At 38.2% G+C, this 18,143-nt stretch overlaps 1 protein-coding gene across 1 annotated transcript in view; it reads right to left on the bottom strand.

Moving 5' to 3' along the window:
- Positions 1–16,867, bottom strand: part of si:zfos-905g2.1 (uncharacterized) — a 31,238-nt gene extending 14,371 nt beyond the window's left edge. Inside the window, exons 1-6 of the mRNA XM_051659828.1 lie at positions 16,305–16,867; positions 9,647–9,780; positions 5,636–5,794; positions 4,437–4,499; positions 3,861–3,920; positions 3,600–3,644 (exon numbers count right to left, since the gene is read on the bottom strand). Coding sequence (XP_051515788.1) covers positions 3,600–3,644; positions 3,861–3,920; positions 4,437–4,499; positions 5,636–5,794; positions 9,647–9,780; positions 16,305–16,569 — 726 coding nt within the window. The 5' untranslated portion in view covers positions 16,570–16,867. The remainder of the gene's footprint in view (positions 1–3,599; positions 3,645–3,860; positions 3,921–4,436; positions 4,500–5,635; positions 5,795–9,646; positions 9,781–16,304) is intronic.
- Positions 16,868–18,143: the final 1,276 nt, after the last annotated feature.

The following is an 18,143-nucleotide window of genomic DNA, read 5'->3' as shown; positions in this document are numbered from 1 at the left end:
GGTATCGGTCTGACAAGCCAGAACCAAATTCAATACTGTGTGTTAGTCATGTTCGTTACTGTCAATCTCCAAAAATGACAAAGAACCATAAAGCACCATTAAAGTAGTCCATATGACTTGTTCAATTTATTCAAAGCCATGTGAAAATATGTGATAGCTTTGTGAATTGCAAAAGGCTGTTTAATAAGTAAATATACAGTCTGCATGCGCAGCGCGTTATTGAATGATCCGGCACTGTTGACACACATACAGTACATAGCACCCGTAGGCTGGTGATGTGCACACGGCTACTTTCAACTCTCAGAGTGATGCACAATGTTTGAGCGCCACACCCAAAAAAAATCTCAGATGTAGATGCTCAATAGTTCGGTTTGCTTATAACATGCATTTACAGTGCATCCGGAAAGTATTCACAGCGCTTCACTTTTTCCACATTTTGTTATGTTACAGCCTTATTCCAAAATGGATTAAATTCATTATTTTCCTCAAAATTCTACAAACAATACCCCATAATGACAACGTGAAAGAAGTTTGTTTGAAATTTATTAAAAATAAAAAAAAATCACATGTACATAAGTATTCACAGCCTTTGCTAAATACTTTGTTGAAGCACCTTTGGCACCAATTACAGCCTCAAGTCTTTTTGAATATGATGCTACAAGCTTGGCACACATATTTTTGGGCAGTTTCTCCCATTCTTCTTTGCAGGACCTCTCAAGCTCCATCAGGTTGGATGGGGAGCGTCGGTGCACAGCCATTTTCAGATCTCTCCAGAGATGTTCAATCGGGTTTCAAGTCTGGGCTCTGGCTGGGCCACTCAAGGACATTCACAGAGTTGTCCCGTAGCCACTCCTTTGTTATCTTGGCTGTGTGCTCAGGGTCATTGTCCTGTTGGAAGATGAACCTTCGCCCCAGTCTGAGGTCCAGAGTGCTCTGGAGCAGATTTTCATCAAGGATGTCTCTGTACATTGCTGCATTCATCTTTCCCTCGATCCTGACTAGTCTCCCAGTTCCTGCCGCTGAAAAACATCCCCACAGCATGATGCTGCCACCACCATGCTTCACTGTAGGGATGGTATTGGCCAGGTGATGAGCGGTGCCTGGTTTCCTCCAGACATGATGCTTGCCATTCAGGCCAAAGAGTTCAATCTTTGTTTCTCATGGTCTGAGAGTCCTTCAGGTGCCTTTTGCTGAGGAGTGGCTTCCTTCTGGCCACTCTACCATACAGGCCTGCTTTGTGGAGTGCTGCAGAGATGGTTGTTCTTCTGGAAGGTTCTCCTCTCTCCTCAGAGAAATGCTGGAGCTTTGTCAGAGTGACCATCGGGTTCTTGGTCACCTCCCTGACCAAGGCCCTTCTCCCCCATGATCGCTCAGTTTGGCCAGGCGGCCAGCTCTAGGAAGAGTCCTGGTGGTTCCAAACTTCTTCCATTTATGGATGATGGAGGCCACTGTGCTCATTGGGACCTTCAATGCTGCAGAAATTTTTCTGTACCCTTCCCCAGATCTGTGCCTCGATACAATCCTGTCTCGGAGGTCTAAAGACAATTCCTTGGACTTCATGGCTTGGTTTGTGCTCTGACATGCACTGTTAACTGTGGGACCTTATATAGACAGGTGTGTACCTTTCCAAATCATGTCCAATCAACTGAATTTACCACAGGTGGACTCCAATCAAGTTGTAGAAACATCTCAAGGATGATCAGTGGAAACAGGATGCACCTGAGCTCAATTTTGAGTGTCATGGCAAAGGCTGTGAATATTTATGTACATGTGATTTTTTTTTTCATTTTTTATTTTTAATACATTTGCAAAGATTTCAAACAAACTTCTTTCACATTGTCATTATGGGGTATTATTTGTAGAATTTTGAGGAAAATAATGAATTTAATCCATTTTGGAATAAGGCTGTAACATAATAAAATGTGGAAAAAGTAAAGCGCTGTGAATACTTTCCGGATGCACTGTAGAATGGCACCGCAGGAGCATTTCACCAAATTTTGAATAAGAAGTTAAACTACTGTGAACTAGCTCACATACAGACACTTACAGGACTTCCTGGAGTGTTCCAACTGTCAAAATAAGAGCCTGAGAGTTTTACATTTAAAGGTGCACAACTTAAATATATATTGTATTATAAAATCTAAAAGTCAACAATACTAATTTATCATTTGTATCATTATTATTTGTATACAAATTACAACAATATTTAAGTTGACTGGGTGCCAAAAAATAACAGTGTGAATGAAAAGTGGACTAATATCTTACAACTAAAGTGAATAAAAAGAGATTTAAATTCTTTAAAAGCCCAGAAAATCATGCATCATTTCTACTGATGTCTTACACTGGATTTACTGTTAATTTTGCTGCTACATTATCCAGCAGACATGTTTAAGTTTTTCTTAATAGGCTATACATTTATATTGAAATAATTTTTAGTTATACTCTGGTATCGGATTGGGATCGGTATCGGCCAATATTGAAATTTCAGGTATCGAATCGGATCGGAAGAAAAAGTGATATCGGTGCATCCCTCCTCAGGATCTACAAATCTCTTTGTAACTTTATGCTGTATACTGTACAAATAAACAGTTTTTAGTCAGTGAGTAAAACAATATGCCTGTTGTATTCTATTCATTCATTACTATTAGCAACGGTCTATCTGTGGATATTTTTGATACTTGCAATTATCCGGTTCACTGACTGAATGTTTTTAATACAAATATGATGAAATGTCATTCTGTGGGCATGTGAGAAGTTGCGTTTGACAGTGTGGTCTTTGTTAGAATAATAATGTTATGATGGGACAGAATATTTAAACTGGCTGCATAAAAACATTTGTAAATCTAAATATTCTAAATAGGGAACTTGAAAACGCTACACTACCGTCTCTACGACTGATGTCATCTGTTTGTGTGTAAGCATGGCATGTGTTTTGGTGTGCAGCATGTTTGACTGGCCGACATCAATTATGTATAAATTATAATTAGAAAATATGGTGTCTTGGATCAGGTTATTTTTGTTCAAATCTTATTTTTTTAACTTTGTCTCAACAGTATATGTAACAACAGTACAGATTATTTAGGTTATTTAATATTTATGTTCTATTTGTAGACTTTCATAAACTGTACATGAAGGTATTTTATGCTTCTGTTTATCCTCATTTGTGTACAGGAAAGAAATTTCAGTTTGGAAATTATTAAATATATCTGAATTATGATTTTATGTAGATGCGCTTACAAAAAATTTGAATTCATATCACTGGAAAAGTTAGGCCAAAAGAAGTGTACGAAACAGATTCCTAAATTATAAAATGTCTTTATCCCTCTCCTTAACATTTACCCACTCTTACCCTATTGTACGACTTTATTGTTCAGATCTTATACACACACAATTATGCTAATTAATCATTAAACTCTTGATGAACTGAATTTGTGAATTTCTATGAATAAGATTTGTGTTTGCAGAAATGGTTTTGGAAAGAAAACAAATGAAATCAATTGAGATTCTGTGCAAAAGTAGAGTGACAGGGTGGGGAGATTACTATGGGGAATATATACACTGTAACTAAAAGTGGAAAATAAACAGTAAAGTAGACAAACCTTTGGGCCATTTTTCTGCTTTGCTGAGCTCCTTTGATAGGGTGGCTTTAAGTGGAAGAGAAATAAACCAAGTGAATTAAATAAACCTTAAATAATCCAAGTGCTTCATTAAATTAAAAGGACGAACAATGTTCCTGATATTGTTGTACAGCCACTGAAGCATACCGTCAGTGATAGCACCAGTAAAAGAAAGATAGCTTGAATAATGATATTCAGTGTGTCACTCAGTTTAAAGCAAATAAAAGTCAATCTTTACTGCACCTCATTTGCCATTTGTCTGTCAACCTTCTGTTCAAGCCTCTGCACTGCTTCATGCAGGTACTGCAAGTCACAAACAATGATTTTGGGTCAGGAAATCGGTACATTTAACATATAAAATCAGCTACTAGTTCCATTGCCTGCATATTACATTAAAAAATCCAAAAAGTCCAAAATGGACCCATTTACTCTCGTAATACACATTTCTTGTCCTTATTGTGCATGATTTATCAGTGCACACTATTCTAAAGAAAAAAACCTGTTTTTGTAATCTTTCTTTGCAATAACTTGCTCCAACATCAAGGTAGCACACGTTTCAAACAATAAGTGCCAGTGGTGTTTCAGAAGGGGAGTATTTCTCAACAATTACATGCAAATTCTCGGATGGGATGACATCTCTTTCACAATCCAAACAATTCTGACAAATTTAATGTTCAGTTTTACTCTGATATGTCACATTACATTATGGAAGTAAAATTGGTTGTGAATGTTGTTTCATGTTCACTTTAACACAACATTTTCTAAATAGGAATCAGAATGTGTTTTAGAAAAAGAAAAAAGCTGAAACTGAGCTCTTACTCTACAATGATTCAGGACTTCAAGCAATATGTTCTGCTGATCCTCGCCAACAACAGATTTGCTCTGAATTAGAAGAAAAATAGGAAATTAAAGTGAAAACACACTGATATGTACAACATTATTATAAGGATTTATTATATACTATACTATATTCATTATTGCTAAAAAAAAAATAAAAAAAATTACAAAATAGGTAATCAGGACTTGTATCACCCTAAATGGGTGTATTTTGCGATATTGACCTGACTGTACATCATCCCAGTCATTACATGTCTACTTGCCAAATAAATAAATGAACATGAATACTGATTTGATTGGAAATTATTTTATTATGAAAGAAGACACACTTTGGCTTTGAAGAGTTCTGATTAACCTGCCAGTGTTTCATTTGTGAAAATGACCAGCTGACTGTACAATATCTCGCTTATTACACGGCTAAATAAATATATACCAAATAAATATATACACGGGTATAAAATATTGATTGTAGTTTAAACTATTTTATTAGCTTACTTTTAGAGACCACGGAGAGACAGAACTCAAGCACAGCTCCGCAGAACACAGTAGGAGGATACTTTCAGATTCATTAAGTCAGATTCTGATTTTAATTTATTTGCACACTGTTTTTGCGATATTAAGATTTTGCACTTAAAGCAGAGAACAAAATCATCACTGGGGAAACTGGAGCAAAATAGAAATGAAAATGGAAATTGAAGCCACTGTGGCTCTTTTATTAAATGTAAAAAAATGACTTGTGGTTTAGAGCACGCAGACAAAACCCTCTGTCAAACTTCATGTTTGCTAACGTTCAGCAGCAGAAGCCTTACGTCTCGAAAGCGTGCCACACAGTTCTGGGAGGTAATAGAGGATACCTAAGATATTATATTGACATTTGAGAATAAACAGACCAACATTTGAGGAGCTATGCATGTCTTATCATCGAATAAAAAAAATACATCTGCCTCCAGTGAGCATATACGTTTTATGCGCATTTTGGAGATTATAATTGCATCTTGGTGTTTCCATCCAGAATTTTTCTGCAAAAATATTTGACTGCGCAATACTGCTATTGACCACACAGAATCAAGTATTCCAGAGAGCCATGAAATAAACATGACTATTTTGTGGATACAAATATGAAATGATCATTGACCGGTGTCCACTTCAACGCTTATCGAAACATAAGCGATTCAACAAACCAGAACTGGTGTGTTTGGAAATACAGGCGGTTCCATGGCAGCGAGAGGGCTGATTGCAGTATCCAGTCCAGACATCTCTGCAGGAGCTCGGGCTGAATCTGATAGAGGCACAGCTTGGTAACATGCGAGATCCTCAGGTGGGAGTCCTAAATTCACGCCCTTTGAAAGAGAAAAACATTGTTAATGCTAAGAGAACTCTGCTCTTTGTTTACTGAACAAAACATTATTTATCTGATACTCCAAGTTAGTTAGGTATTTGAAAAAGTCCCAAAGGGTAAAGTCTGTCCCTTACACTTGAAGATAATGCAGAAACTTTCCCTTGCACCAGAAGAAACAAACCTGAACATGGTACTTATTACAACTACATTAAAGCATATATTAAGGGGGGGAAATAGGAATGTGGGTCATGTGAGACATGACACAATTTTTTCTCAAATTCAATTCACACAAAACAATTACGGTCATGAAAATCAATCAAAATAATAAAAATGTCATGTGATGTAACCATTTGGAAACAGTATGAAAAAAAAGTGCCTAATATTGTGTAGGTCCCCCCTTGTGCCGCCAAAACAGCACCAACCCGCATCTCAGAATAGCATTCTAAGATGATATTCTTCTCACCACAATTGTACAGAGCGGTTATCTGAGTTACTGTAGACTTTGTCAGTTCAAACCAGTCTGGCCATTCTCTGTTGACCTCTCTCATCAACAAGACATTTCTGTCCACAGAACTGCCGCTCACTGGATGTTTTTTGTTTTTGGCACCATTCAGAGTAAATTCTAGAGACTGTTGTGCATGAAAATCCCAGGAGATCAGCAGTTACAGAAATACTCAAACCAGCCCATCTGACACCAACCATCATACATGCTATTAATCAGCCAATCGTGTGGCAGCAGTGCATAAAATCATGCAGATACGGGTCAGGAGCTTCAGTTAATGTTCACATCAGCCATCAGAATGAGGAAAAAATGTGATCTCAGTGATCTGGACTGTGGCATGACTGTGGCATGATAACCACGGGGGACCTATATTAGGAAGGTGGTTTTAATGTTGTGGCTGATCGTGTATCTGATTTATAAAAAGGTAATTTGGTGTAAAGTACATGATATTTGTATAAACAAATACGTTTTATCAGAGTTTATTTTATATATATGGAGATAACAACCTCTGCGGCTCTAAAATACAAGAGAGCATAACGGTCAACTTGCATGTTACGACAGCAAGTCACCATTTGTGGACACCATACAAATAAATGGGGAGAGCCGTAAAGTGACACCTACCCGTTGCAAAATCGTCTGCGACTTCTAAAAAAAGGCAATTTATCATAGTAAACTGCACACATAGTTCATTCCAAAAGGATTGTTTTGTGTAAAACATGTTGAAGAATAGCAGACAGGCGGTCAATTCATTAAATGATGTGCTGTTTCCTCACAAAAACAGTTTATTCAGCACACTGAGGCATCTCCTCCATAAACACCCATTTAAAAATAACATCATCTGGATTCCTTACCAGTGTACCACCACAGAATGTCTACGGGAGCGCCGTGTTATGCTATTTTAGGCTAAGCTTGTAGGTTAAGGTCTAGCTCCAAAGTACTTAAGTGACCTTCTATCACACTATAATCCATCACGCTCACTACGATCGCAAAACTCCGGCCTGTTAACAATACCAAGAATATCAAAATTCACAAAAGGAGGGAGATCATTTTCATATTTGTCTCCTAAACTATGGAATAGTCTCCCTAGCAGAGTCAGGAACTCAGACACACTCGCTCAGATTAAATCTAGACTAAAGACTTCTCTAGTCAGCCAGGCATACACCTAATTTATCCCTCAATTCATAGTTATGCTACTTTAGTTAGGCCTGTCGGAACCAAAAACACTTCTCTTATTCTTTAACCCTGCTTTAAAGTGAATGGCATCTATGCTCATTTTATTCTATTTCTTTCCGTCTAAACCAGAGCCTGCCAGATCCATCTCCGGTCCTGCCTGATGTCCGATTTCCACTGTGTCGCTGAGTGATGACCAACTGCAGCATGAGCCAGCCAGAGTTCACTTCAGTCTACTAAGACAGACTTCACAGAGGATGAATTGATGCAAACTTAAAGACATGGAATTCTTCATGAGCCACTGTCTGAAGCATGGGCTCAGGTGGAGTTCACCAAAATGACCTGCCATAAGTTTCCATCCGGACTGCAATGCTCCTCACTGAATGATACCTATATCAACTTGATCAAAGGAGGGAAAACACTCTCTTAAAAAGTGAACTACATAGAAAATGAATTAATGGACTAGTGCATCTACGTGTATTTCCTCAGTTCATTTGGGATGACTTCAAGGGCTTTAACACAAAAACGTATAATTCATACAAAATAATTTTGTTTAACCATTGACCCACAACACTTACTTAGTTTACTAATTTTAACCACTAATAGTTCTAAACATAAATAACTAATATTGGCATTATATTAATTCATTTTCTGTTCTAGTGTAATTTCCTGTGCAGCTGCTTTGAAACAAACGTCTGTTGTGAAAAGTGCTATACAAATAAATTTGACTTGACTTGATGGCTCCCCTATTAGAAGGGTTCTGGTTTTTCCTTGAAAAATATTTGTAGACATTAATTTAAAGTAATGGTTTAGTTAGGCACACTCATATATTCAAGCCACAAGGGAAGCATTTTAATACCTTTTACTTGATAGTTACACAAAAATGATATTAAGTTAAAATTATCATTAAACCAAAAATGTTTTTTCAAACATTGTGAAACCAACATGGACATAGTCCATGGTCCTACTAACCTGACATGTGTTTTAAACTAGATTTTTCAAATATTTCTTATTTTTATCACCTCAGAAAACCATATTTATCAATGACGCATGTAAAATATCAATATATATCAAAGTAACGCAAGTAAATGAATAAAAAGAATAGTTTAAATGATAAACAAGAAAAAAATATACATGACTTTATCATATATGGATAGGATGTTTTTAGAACAAAATCTAACATGAATCATAGAATATAAAGATTTAAAGGAATTTTCCAGGTTCAATACAAGTTAAGCTCAATCGACAGCATTTGTGGCATAATTATATCACAAAAATTTATTTCGACTCGTACCTCCTTTAAAAAAAGGTTACAGTGAGGCACTTACAATGGAAGTGAATGAGGCCCATTTTTAGATAGTATAAAGGCAGAAATATGAAGCTTATTTTATAAAAGCACTTTCATTCTTTTGTTAATACGTGTTTATTGTTTGAACGGTAAAGTTGTATAAATTGTCATTTTTACAGTTATTTTAGGGTTTGTTGTCATTACATTATCATGGCGACAAAGTTGTAAAATTGGCTATAACTTTACACAGATAAAAGGTTAGCAAGTGATTTTATCACACTAAAATCATGTTAACACATATTGTTTATGTTTTCTGACTATACTTTTGAAAAAGTGAGTATTTTAATGTTTCAGGATTGGCCCCATTCTCTTCCATTGTAAGTGCCTCACTGGAACCCAGATTTTTGCATTGTTTAAAGAAAAGGAGGGGCAAGTCAATATAAATTTTTGTGGTAATCAAAATTATGCCACAAATGCTGTCGATTGAGCTCAACTTGTATTGAACCCAGAATATTCCTTTAAAAGACAAACAGTATTGAATGGAATAGAACACAGAAGTGTATTTGCTATCTGAAAGCAAGGCCAACTGAGCAATGCTCACTGTTCTGCTCTCCTGGCATGAGCACCGGATGCTCAAATAAGATATGCACTATCAATTATTAGACAATCCTACAAAACTTTCCTTTTCCAACTTTTAAAAATGAGAACATAATACTGATGAAGACGAATCAAAGAGTCTTTGATTTATTTCTTCTTAAAAGGAAATGATCCTTAAACTGACCTAACATGTGCAATGCTCAATGTCTCACAGTCTTCTATATAACATTCCTCACATATAAGACTCCACAGTAGGTCGTTGAAGTTCTGAAAATTAAAATGAACAATCATAATACCCTGTTTTCTGCACTGCATACTGGATTCTGCTTTCGTCTTTGCTTAGCCACCAAGTTCTTGCTCGTTTCTTGGCATCCTTTAAGACTCCTGCTGGAAGACTGATTCTCAGGGGTCGCAGAATCCTCCTGGTTATCTGAGACAGAAATTAGGGAGTCTATGAGAAAAATTACATTTAAAATCACTCCACATAACTCTGCTGAACCACTCTGTATCAAACTTTCCAAAAACGTAATTCTGTCTTTGAGGTTTTTTTGAGATGGCTTTTTAACACATCTTCTAGAAAGAAACAAAACCTGCTTTAGATAACCTTCTGGTTATCGTTCTTCTGGAAAGAGTCTTGTTTTCTGAGGTCTTGAATTCTGCTGACAGTTGTTGTAGGCTTTTTTGCTTGTCTTTGAGAACTGTCAATTTCAGCAGGTGGTCATCCCTGCAAGAAGAGGCTTTGGGCCTTACAGATCCTTTCTTTCTGGAAACATCACCTGTTGTTTCAAAGCGTTGACCTATTCTCTAAATCACTGATAGAGAAATAGGGTTTTTATCTGCCTTTAGGGTCTTGTAAACTTCAGTACAGCTACAGTTGGCTTGATGCAGACCATCTATGTGGTTTCTGACAGCAACCCCTGCATGATATTTAGCTTTTTTTGGTGCAGATTTTCTCACTCCAGAGTGTGTCTGGGAGAAGTTGAAGGACATGGAAAACTGTAGCCAGCGGAATAACGTCCATATCGTGGGAGTCCCGGAGGGAGTGGAGGGATAGGATATGGTGGAATTCCTGGATGGGCTCTTTCCAAGTCTGCTCGACATGGCAGGCCATAAGCTGGAAATCGAGCGAGCTCACAGGGTTCCGGCTCGGCGATCCGCGGAGGGAGACAGGCCCCGATCAAATTTCTGAGATCATCCAATAAAGATCTTGTGTTACGCGAGGCGAGGAGTAAAGGTAGGCTTTCTTGGAAGAACCACAGCATTTTCTTGGTCCCAGACTTTACAAACTCGACAAGAGAGAAACGTGATCGATTCAAGGAATGCAAGAAACTTTTACATCAACGGAAGGTCGCTTTTGCACTGATATTCCAGGCCAAATTGAGAACAGATGCTAAGGATGGACGTAAAACATTCACATGCCCACAACAAGCGATGTCCTTCATAAAGTCAATGGAGCAAGTCATCTTATGTTACTCATGTTGCAGCCGTGTGGACCGGCTCACTGAACATTCGCTTGACTATTTGAAGAATCTGCGCATGCTTTTTGTGCTGGTTCCGCCTATCGACTGGAGTATATTTTGTGGAGTATTTCTTGCAAAGTCATTGGAGTACGTCATTTGCTTGCACTCATGCTGCCACCGAGTGGACCGGCTCACTGAACATTCACTTGACTGTTTGAAGAATCTGCGTGCTATGTTTGTGCTGGCTCCGCCTATCGGCTGGAGTTTATTTTGTAGAATAACACACCTTCAGGACAGTTTTGTGCATGAATCTACATGCTCTTTGTGTTTATTCTGCCTATTGGCTGGAGTTTGTTTTATAGATTATTTTCTGTTATGTAATTCTGCCTCACAAAATTTGTACTGAAACACTGGACTTGAGCAATCCGATGGCAAGGTTGTCACGGGGGCTCTCGTAGGCTTGCATGGACTGTTTGAGTTTGGAGGGATGGACGCCACTTGGCGCTGTCGTGCGCGGGGTTAATGTGCATGTTTTTCTTTTTTCTGTTTTTTGTTTTTTTTGTTCTAGGGGATGTTTGGGGTTTGATTGTTGCACTAATGTTGGAATGTGGTCTTTATAATCTTTGACGTGTCAAGTTTATATGTCTTTGATACACAATCTATTTTTTATTATATGTCAAAATGTCAAATGTTTATATGAGTGGATTGTCTCTCTCCATGTGGAATGTGAATAGGTTGGGGCACCCCATAAAAAGAAGGTTATTTCTCTTCTTAAGCATATAAATATGATAGTGTTTCTTCAAGAAATGCACCTTTCTCTGCAGGAAGCTGAAAAAGTTGGAAAGATATGTGGTGGGTATTTTTTTATAGTACTGGCTCGAGTGAGAGCAGGGGAGTCATTACACTGATAAGTAAATATCTACAATTCAAATGTCTCAAACAGAGTAAAGATAAATTAGGAAGAGTTATTATTGTTTTAACTGAAATTCAGGGACAAAGTCTTATTTTGGCTAATATTTATGCACCTAACGTTGATGATCAGGGCTTTTTTATAGATCTTGAAGGGATAGTGCAACAGTAACGCTTCACAAGATGTGTAAATATCTTGGTCTTACAGTTATTTGGAGACTTTTGAACCCATCTGGTAGGGACTATACATTTTTTTTCATCAGGTCAATAAGATTTACTCTAGAATAGATTTTGTTTTATATATATATAAGTCCCTCATTTCATATGTTGTTGATTGCTCAATTGGAAACATCTTAGTCTTAGATTATGCCCTGGTGTGTTTAGAAGTGTTGCACATATGGAGAAAAAGAAATCATATAGTTGTCGCATTAATGTTTCCCTTTTGCAAAATCCTGAATTCCAACAAATGCTAAAGGCTGAAATCAATGTTTATATGGAGACCAACTGGTCCTCAGTATCCTCTGTGGGCATGGCTTAGGAGGCACTTGAGGTGGTTCTCAGTGGCCGGATCACTTGATGCCGAAAAGGCGTTTGATATGGTAGAATGGGATTATCTTTTTAAGATTTTGGAAATGTATGGGTTCGGCAATACTTTTATTGGATGGATTACGTTACTTTATAGACACCCGGTAGCGGCGGTACAAACAAATGGATTAATTTCAGATTATTTTACTCTGGATAGGGGCACACGGCAGGGTTGCCCTCTTTCCTCATTATTGTTCTGTCTTGCCCTGGAACCATTAGCAGCTGCGATAAGAAAGGAGGATGATTTTCCAGGAGTGATGGCAGGAGGTGTGGCGCATAAGCTTTTGCTTTACGCAGATTATATTTTATTATTCGTCTCCGACCCCATTAGATCTATGCCTTGCCTCCACAGAATTATTAATTCCTTTTCTAAGTTCTCGTTACAGAATGAATTGGTGTAAATCCGAAGCTTTGGCTCTGACAGCGTACTGCCAGGTGACGGCTTTTCAGCCGGGCGCCTTCTAGTGGCACAAACAGGGCATTAAGTATTTGGGTATTTTATTCCCAGCAAATTTGTGTGATTTAGTTAGAGTTAATTTTGACCCTTTAATAAAAATGTTTTCGAGCGATGTGGGCAGGTGGGCTTCATTACATTTATCTATGATTGGGAAGGTTAATGTTATTAAAATGAATTGTATTCCAAAATTCAACTACCTGCTACAGTCTCTCCCTATAGATGTCCCCCTCACTTATTTCAAGCAATTTGATAACATAGCGAAGTCCTTCATTTGGAATGGTAAACGTCCCAGTTTACACTTCAGTAAGTTGCATAGGCCGATTGACAAAGGTGGGCTAGGCCTACCCAAGATTTTGTTTTATTATTATGCATTCGGTCTCAGACATTTGGCTCATTGGTCGCTTCCACCTGAGATAGCCTCTCCCTGGTTTTGTATTGAACAGGAAGTTCTTGCTCCTATTTCGCCATTGCAAAGCCTATCATACTAATCAGAGAAGTTAAGTTACACCCCATTATCTTGCATTTGCACGTGATATGGACAAATGTGTCCAGAGTGTTTAATTCAGACATTTATTTAAATGTTGCTTCAAGCATATGGCTGATGTGTATTATGTATTAATATGCTAGACAGAGTGGATTGTGAGGGAAGTTAATACGCTCGGTGACCTATATGAGAGTGGAGTGTTGAGATCCTTTGAAAATATGTTTTAACATTTTGGCATTCCCAGATCTCAATTCTTTAGGTATTTACAGCAGCGCCACCTACTCTGTACTGTTTTTTGGGAGTAGCACACAACCCCCTAAAGGGGCAGATCCTCTGGAAGTGGTGATTACTGCTTTTGGAAAAGGCCATGAGGCATCAGTGTATCACTCTCTGCTAATGCAGAGTCTGGGAGATGGAGCTTCAACTTCTCTCGAGATTTTGGGAGAAAGATTTAAACTTGGTATTGGAGGAGGGAGTGTGGGCTAGGATTCTAAAAAACATCAAGTCTACATCTAGAGATGCAAGGGTGCGCCTTATGCAATTCAAGATTTTACATAAATTCTATTGGACCCCCTCTAGATTGTATAGACTTGGTCTTAAAGACACACCTATCTGTTGGCGATACCCATCAGAAGATGGAGACACAACCCATGTTTTTTGGTGGTGTGTTAAGATCCAAGAATTTTGGTTGAAGGTTCAGAGTTTTATGTGTGACGTATTGGGCACTCAAATTTCATTTTGCCCAGACTCTGTATTTTAGGCAATGGGGCAGTCATTAATATAGGGGATAAGTTAATAAATAATTGGGTCCTAGCCAGTGTTATGATTGAAGGGCAGGTCATCCTTAGAGCATGGAAGTCGGCTGGAGCGCCCTCATTTCAGGAGTGGTGCACAGAGATGGGCAGGGTGGCGGCATTTGAGGAGGTGTCGTATAGAAGGCTAAGCAACCAGGGGTTGTTTGATAAAAAGTGGGGCAACTATTTGGCCTTTTTGGAGGGCTCTTGTGGAGGAGCAGTGGAGAGAGACTTATAGTTTAAATGGTTTTATATATATATATATATGTAAATTAATTCATATGCGGTACCCTTTTTCTTATTTGTTTGTTAATTTTGTCTATTTATGTCAGAGTATTTTCTTTGGACTATCTGTTTATATATGTGTCTGTAGTTATACAATGTCTGACCACTGATTTGTATGTTGGGTGACGGGAGGGGGGGCATATATAGATAAATGTTGATTCCGTGTTTTCATGTACTATTTGTGTTAATTTGAGTATGGAATCAATAAAAATTGTTAATGACAAAGGCATATATGCACCAAAACATATTTTTAATAAAAATCAGGTCAGGGCATGTTGTCACATTGTTACTGGGGCAGGTTGTAACGTTTGATACAATTTGTATTTGTTGGCCAAAACAATGGTATGGTATTTATGTTCGCAACTTTCTCCATTTTGTTGTTTCATGAATGGTTTTGTGCCTCGTAATGGTTTTTCTTTTTAAACTTTGCAGAATAGTCTAGAATAGGTTGTTTAATGCAGGCATACACTCAAAAAAGGAGTTGGGGCAATGTGAATACTTTTTGTGGTGTTAATGTAGCACTGATGAAACTGGTCTGGGGATTTCTAGTTTCAAGCATGATTTGCCTTGGACTCGATAGGGAGAGTAAATGTTAAAATGAAGTGTTATTTTATGCATTTTTGTGCAAGATGAATATAAAGGGGACACTTGTTAGTGTAATGTTTTATGTTGAGATTTAGAAGAGCTTGTGTTGTGTTTGAGTTTTGGCGGTTACCATTATATGGTGGAGTGGAGCTTGAGCTTAGGATGAGAACAGGTATGTTCACATACTTTCAGTTTTGAGGAATTGCTGTACTTACCATAGCATAGCTACCACACTGCACTCTGTAGTGCTCACCACCAACATGTATTTAGCATGTTAATAACATGAATTATCACTAGCCAACATATAAAGAAATTAAAGAAATTAATTTGAGTGGGCGGCCTGGGTAGCTCAGTGGTAAAATACGCTGGCTACCACCCCTGGAGTTCGCTAGTTTGAATCCCAGGGAGTGCTGAGTGACTCCAGCCAGGTAAGCAACCAAATTGGCCCGGTTGCTAGGGAGGGTAGAGTCACATGGGGTAACCTCCTCGTGGTCGCTATAATGTGGTTTGTTCTCGGTGGGGCGCATGGTGAATTGAGCGTGGTTGCCGCGGTGGATGGCTTGAACACGCGCTACACGCGCTATGTCTCCGTGGCAACGCGTTCAACAAGCCACGTGATAAGATGCGCAGGTTGACTGTCTCAGACGAGGAGGCAACTGGGATTCGTACTCCACCACCCGGACTGAGGCGAATCACTGTGCAACCACGAGGACTTAGAGCAAATTGGGAATTGGGCATTACAAATTGGGAGAAAAAGGGGAAAAATCCCTTTTTTTATTTGTGTTACATTGTCATGTCTAACTTTGTTGTATTTACCCAATTAATTTAGGTTCCATCTACAGGACATATTTGAGTTGAGGTTACATATTAATTTTAAGTTAAGAAAACTCGTTTCAAATATGTGGAACCACTGTCCACAGTTGAATTAAGTTAAGCCAAGAGTTACTTTTTTTGTGAGGCATAGATTTTGTGGTGCTTTTTGGGCATGTTGTCAAAAAAATATCAACATGCGTTCAATGAATTTTAACTTTTTTCCAGAGCAAAAACGGGGGAAATGTTCAATTGCTTTTTTTGTAACCAAAACTTTAAGGAATGTGGCAACTCAGAAAAAGTACTTTCAAAAATAAACCGATCCAGAGAAATATTCCCTGGAGGAAAAAGTGTGACGACTAGCCCCAGGCTCCCCTACATACCTTGAGACAAAATGTAATCGGACGCTTTCTGGTTGTCAAACGTTAGAGGAACATGTTCAAAGTTAATGTGATGAACTACACCTGTGGTTAGTTACTCAGGGGAACTGACTTCATACAGCTTTGATATTTTGTTAGTGTTTACAGACTGACACAAACTTAACAAATAAACACACATATTAAATGAATTAGATGTAGGTGAAACCTTGCTGCTCTTCGTGGTGTTTTCTTCTCCATGTGGAAACACCGGATGAATCCGAGTCTGAAAGTTCATCTTCCTCACACTCGGACTCGACAGGAGCGAAAATACTCAGATCCATTTCGGTTTCAGATGCTTGATCTTCATCTTCATCTTCAAGCTTGACAACGACAAAATCACTGTCGGAGAGGTTGTTTGCTTCACTGCCCTCACCACTGTTTGAGAAACTCTGTGAAGGCGAATCAGCGTCCGCCTCAAGCTTTACCTTCATTTCTAGTCACTACAACCAGCAATATAGAGGCTTTATGAGCGCAAACCCTGTTTGATCCCCGTAAATAAATGTACTGATTGTCTTCTATTCACTGATGTGAAGTGCTGCTGTGTTCTTCTGTTGGAATGGGCGGATCGACTTCCGATGATGATGTTTTACTGCGAGAATCGATCCACACACAGTGTTTCTTTCCTTAACGAAAGATTTGAACAAGTCATTTTCCTGAAAATAAAAGCCTATCACAAGTTTGGAATTGGAAAAATGAACCGTTTGCTGACAGACTTTGTGTCTGACAGGAACTGCTCATCTGCTGTACACCTTCATCCGGAGTCATTTCACTAAAAGCTAATTGTTAAATGTTGCATTTATTATAATAGGTTTTATGATGTTTGGTATAGCTTTGTTTAATTGGGATGTTTGATGACTGATCGTGTTCTAATTGTTGTTAAAGGTGCAATCAGTAATTTCTCTTTATTAAAAAATAAATAAATAAATAAATAAATAATTATGCTTCCAGAGAAATTAATAGTAATTTTGAAACGTGTATATGATGACTACTCAAAAGAGCCATATGAGTAACCTCATAAAAGCTATTTTATTCTACATGGAGACGGTCCCCTCATTGGGGCGGCCATGTTAGGATCACATGAACGGCTGAATATAGAGATCTTCCAGACAAAAATGACAACCTGCTCTTTTCCCATAGGTGAGAGCACAACGGTCAACAAAGCGCGTTACGACAGTAAGTCACCGTTTGCGGATACCATACAAATGAATGGGTTGAGCCGAGCCGTATACTGACACTTACTTGTCGCAAAATCGTCATTACTTCTCTTAAAAACAGCAATTTTATCATAGTAAACTCCACACATTGTTCATTCCAAAAGGATTGTTTAGTGTAAAACATGTTGAAGATTAGCATACAGACAGTCAATTAATTAAGTGATGAGCTGTTTCCTCACAAAAGCAGTTTATTCAGCACACTCAAGCATCACCTCCATAGACATCCATTCAAAAAGAACGTCCTCTGGTCTCCTTGTCAGTGTACCGTGATAGAATGTCTGCGGGAGCGCCGCGTTATGCTATTTTATGCTAAACTTGTAGGTTCACCTGGAAGAAGGGCTCTGGAATACAACTCGCTTAATCTCAGTAACACCCTGTTATTGAACACTTTCACTCATGGATCAAATTAATCATGGCTGACTGCCAATTGTGATTTCTACAGTAGCATCTTTAAAGCAATAGTTTACCCAAAAATGAAAACGACCTCATCGTTTACTCATCCTCATGCCATCCCAGATGTGTATGACTTTCTTTCTTCTGCTGAACACAAATGAAGATATTTAGAATAATAGCTCTGTTAGTCCATACAATGCTAGTGAATGGTGGCCAGAACTTTGAAGCTCCAAAAAGCACATAAAGGCAGCATAAAAGTAATCCATATGGATTACTTTTATGCTGCCTTTATGTGCTTTCTGGAGCTTCAAAGTTCTGGCCACCATTCACTTGCATTGTATGTGAAGATATATCTTCACATTCTTCAGAAGTGATATGGTTGGTGAGGGTGAGAAACA

The sequence above is a fragment of the Myxocyprinus asiaticus genome, chromosome 28 (genome assembly GCF_019703515.2).
Source record: "Myxocyprinus asiaticus isolate MX2 ecotype Aquarium Trade chromosome 28, UBuf_Myxa_2, whole genome shotgun sequence".
Classification (NCBI taxonomy): domain Eukaryota; kingdom Metazoa; phylum Chordata; class Actinopteri; order Cypriniformes; family Catostomidae; genus Myxocyprinus; species Myxocyprinus asiaticus.
Note: the sequence above shows the minus strand (reverse complement) of the source record. Positions and strands in the feature narration are given on the sequence as shown.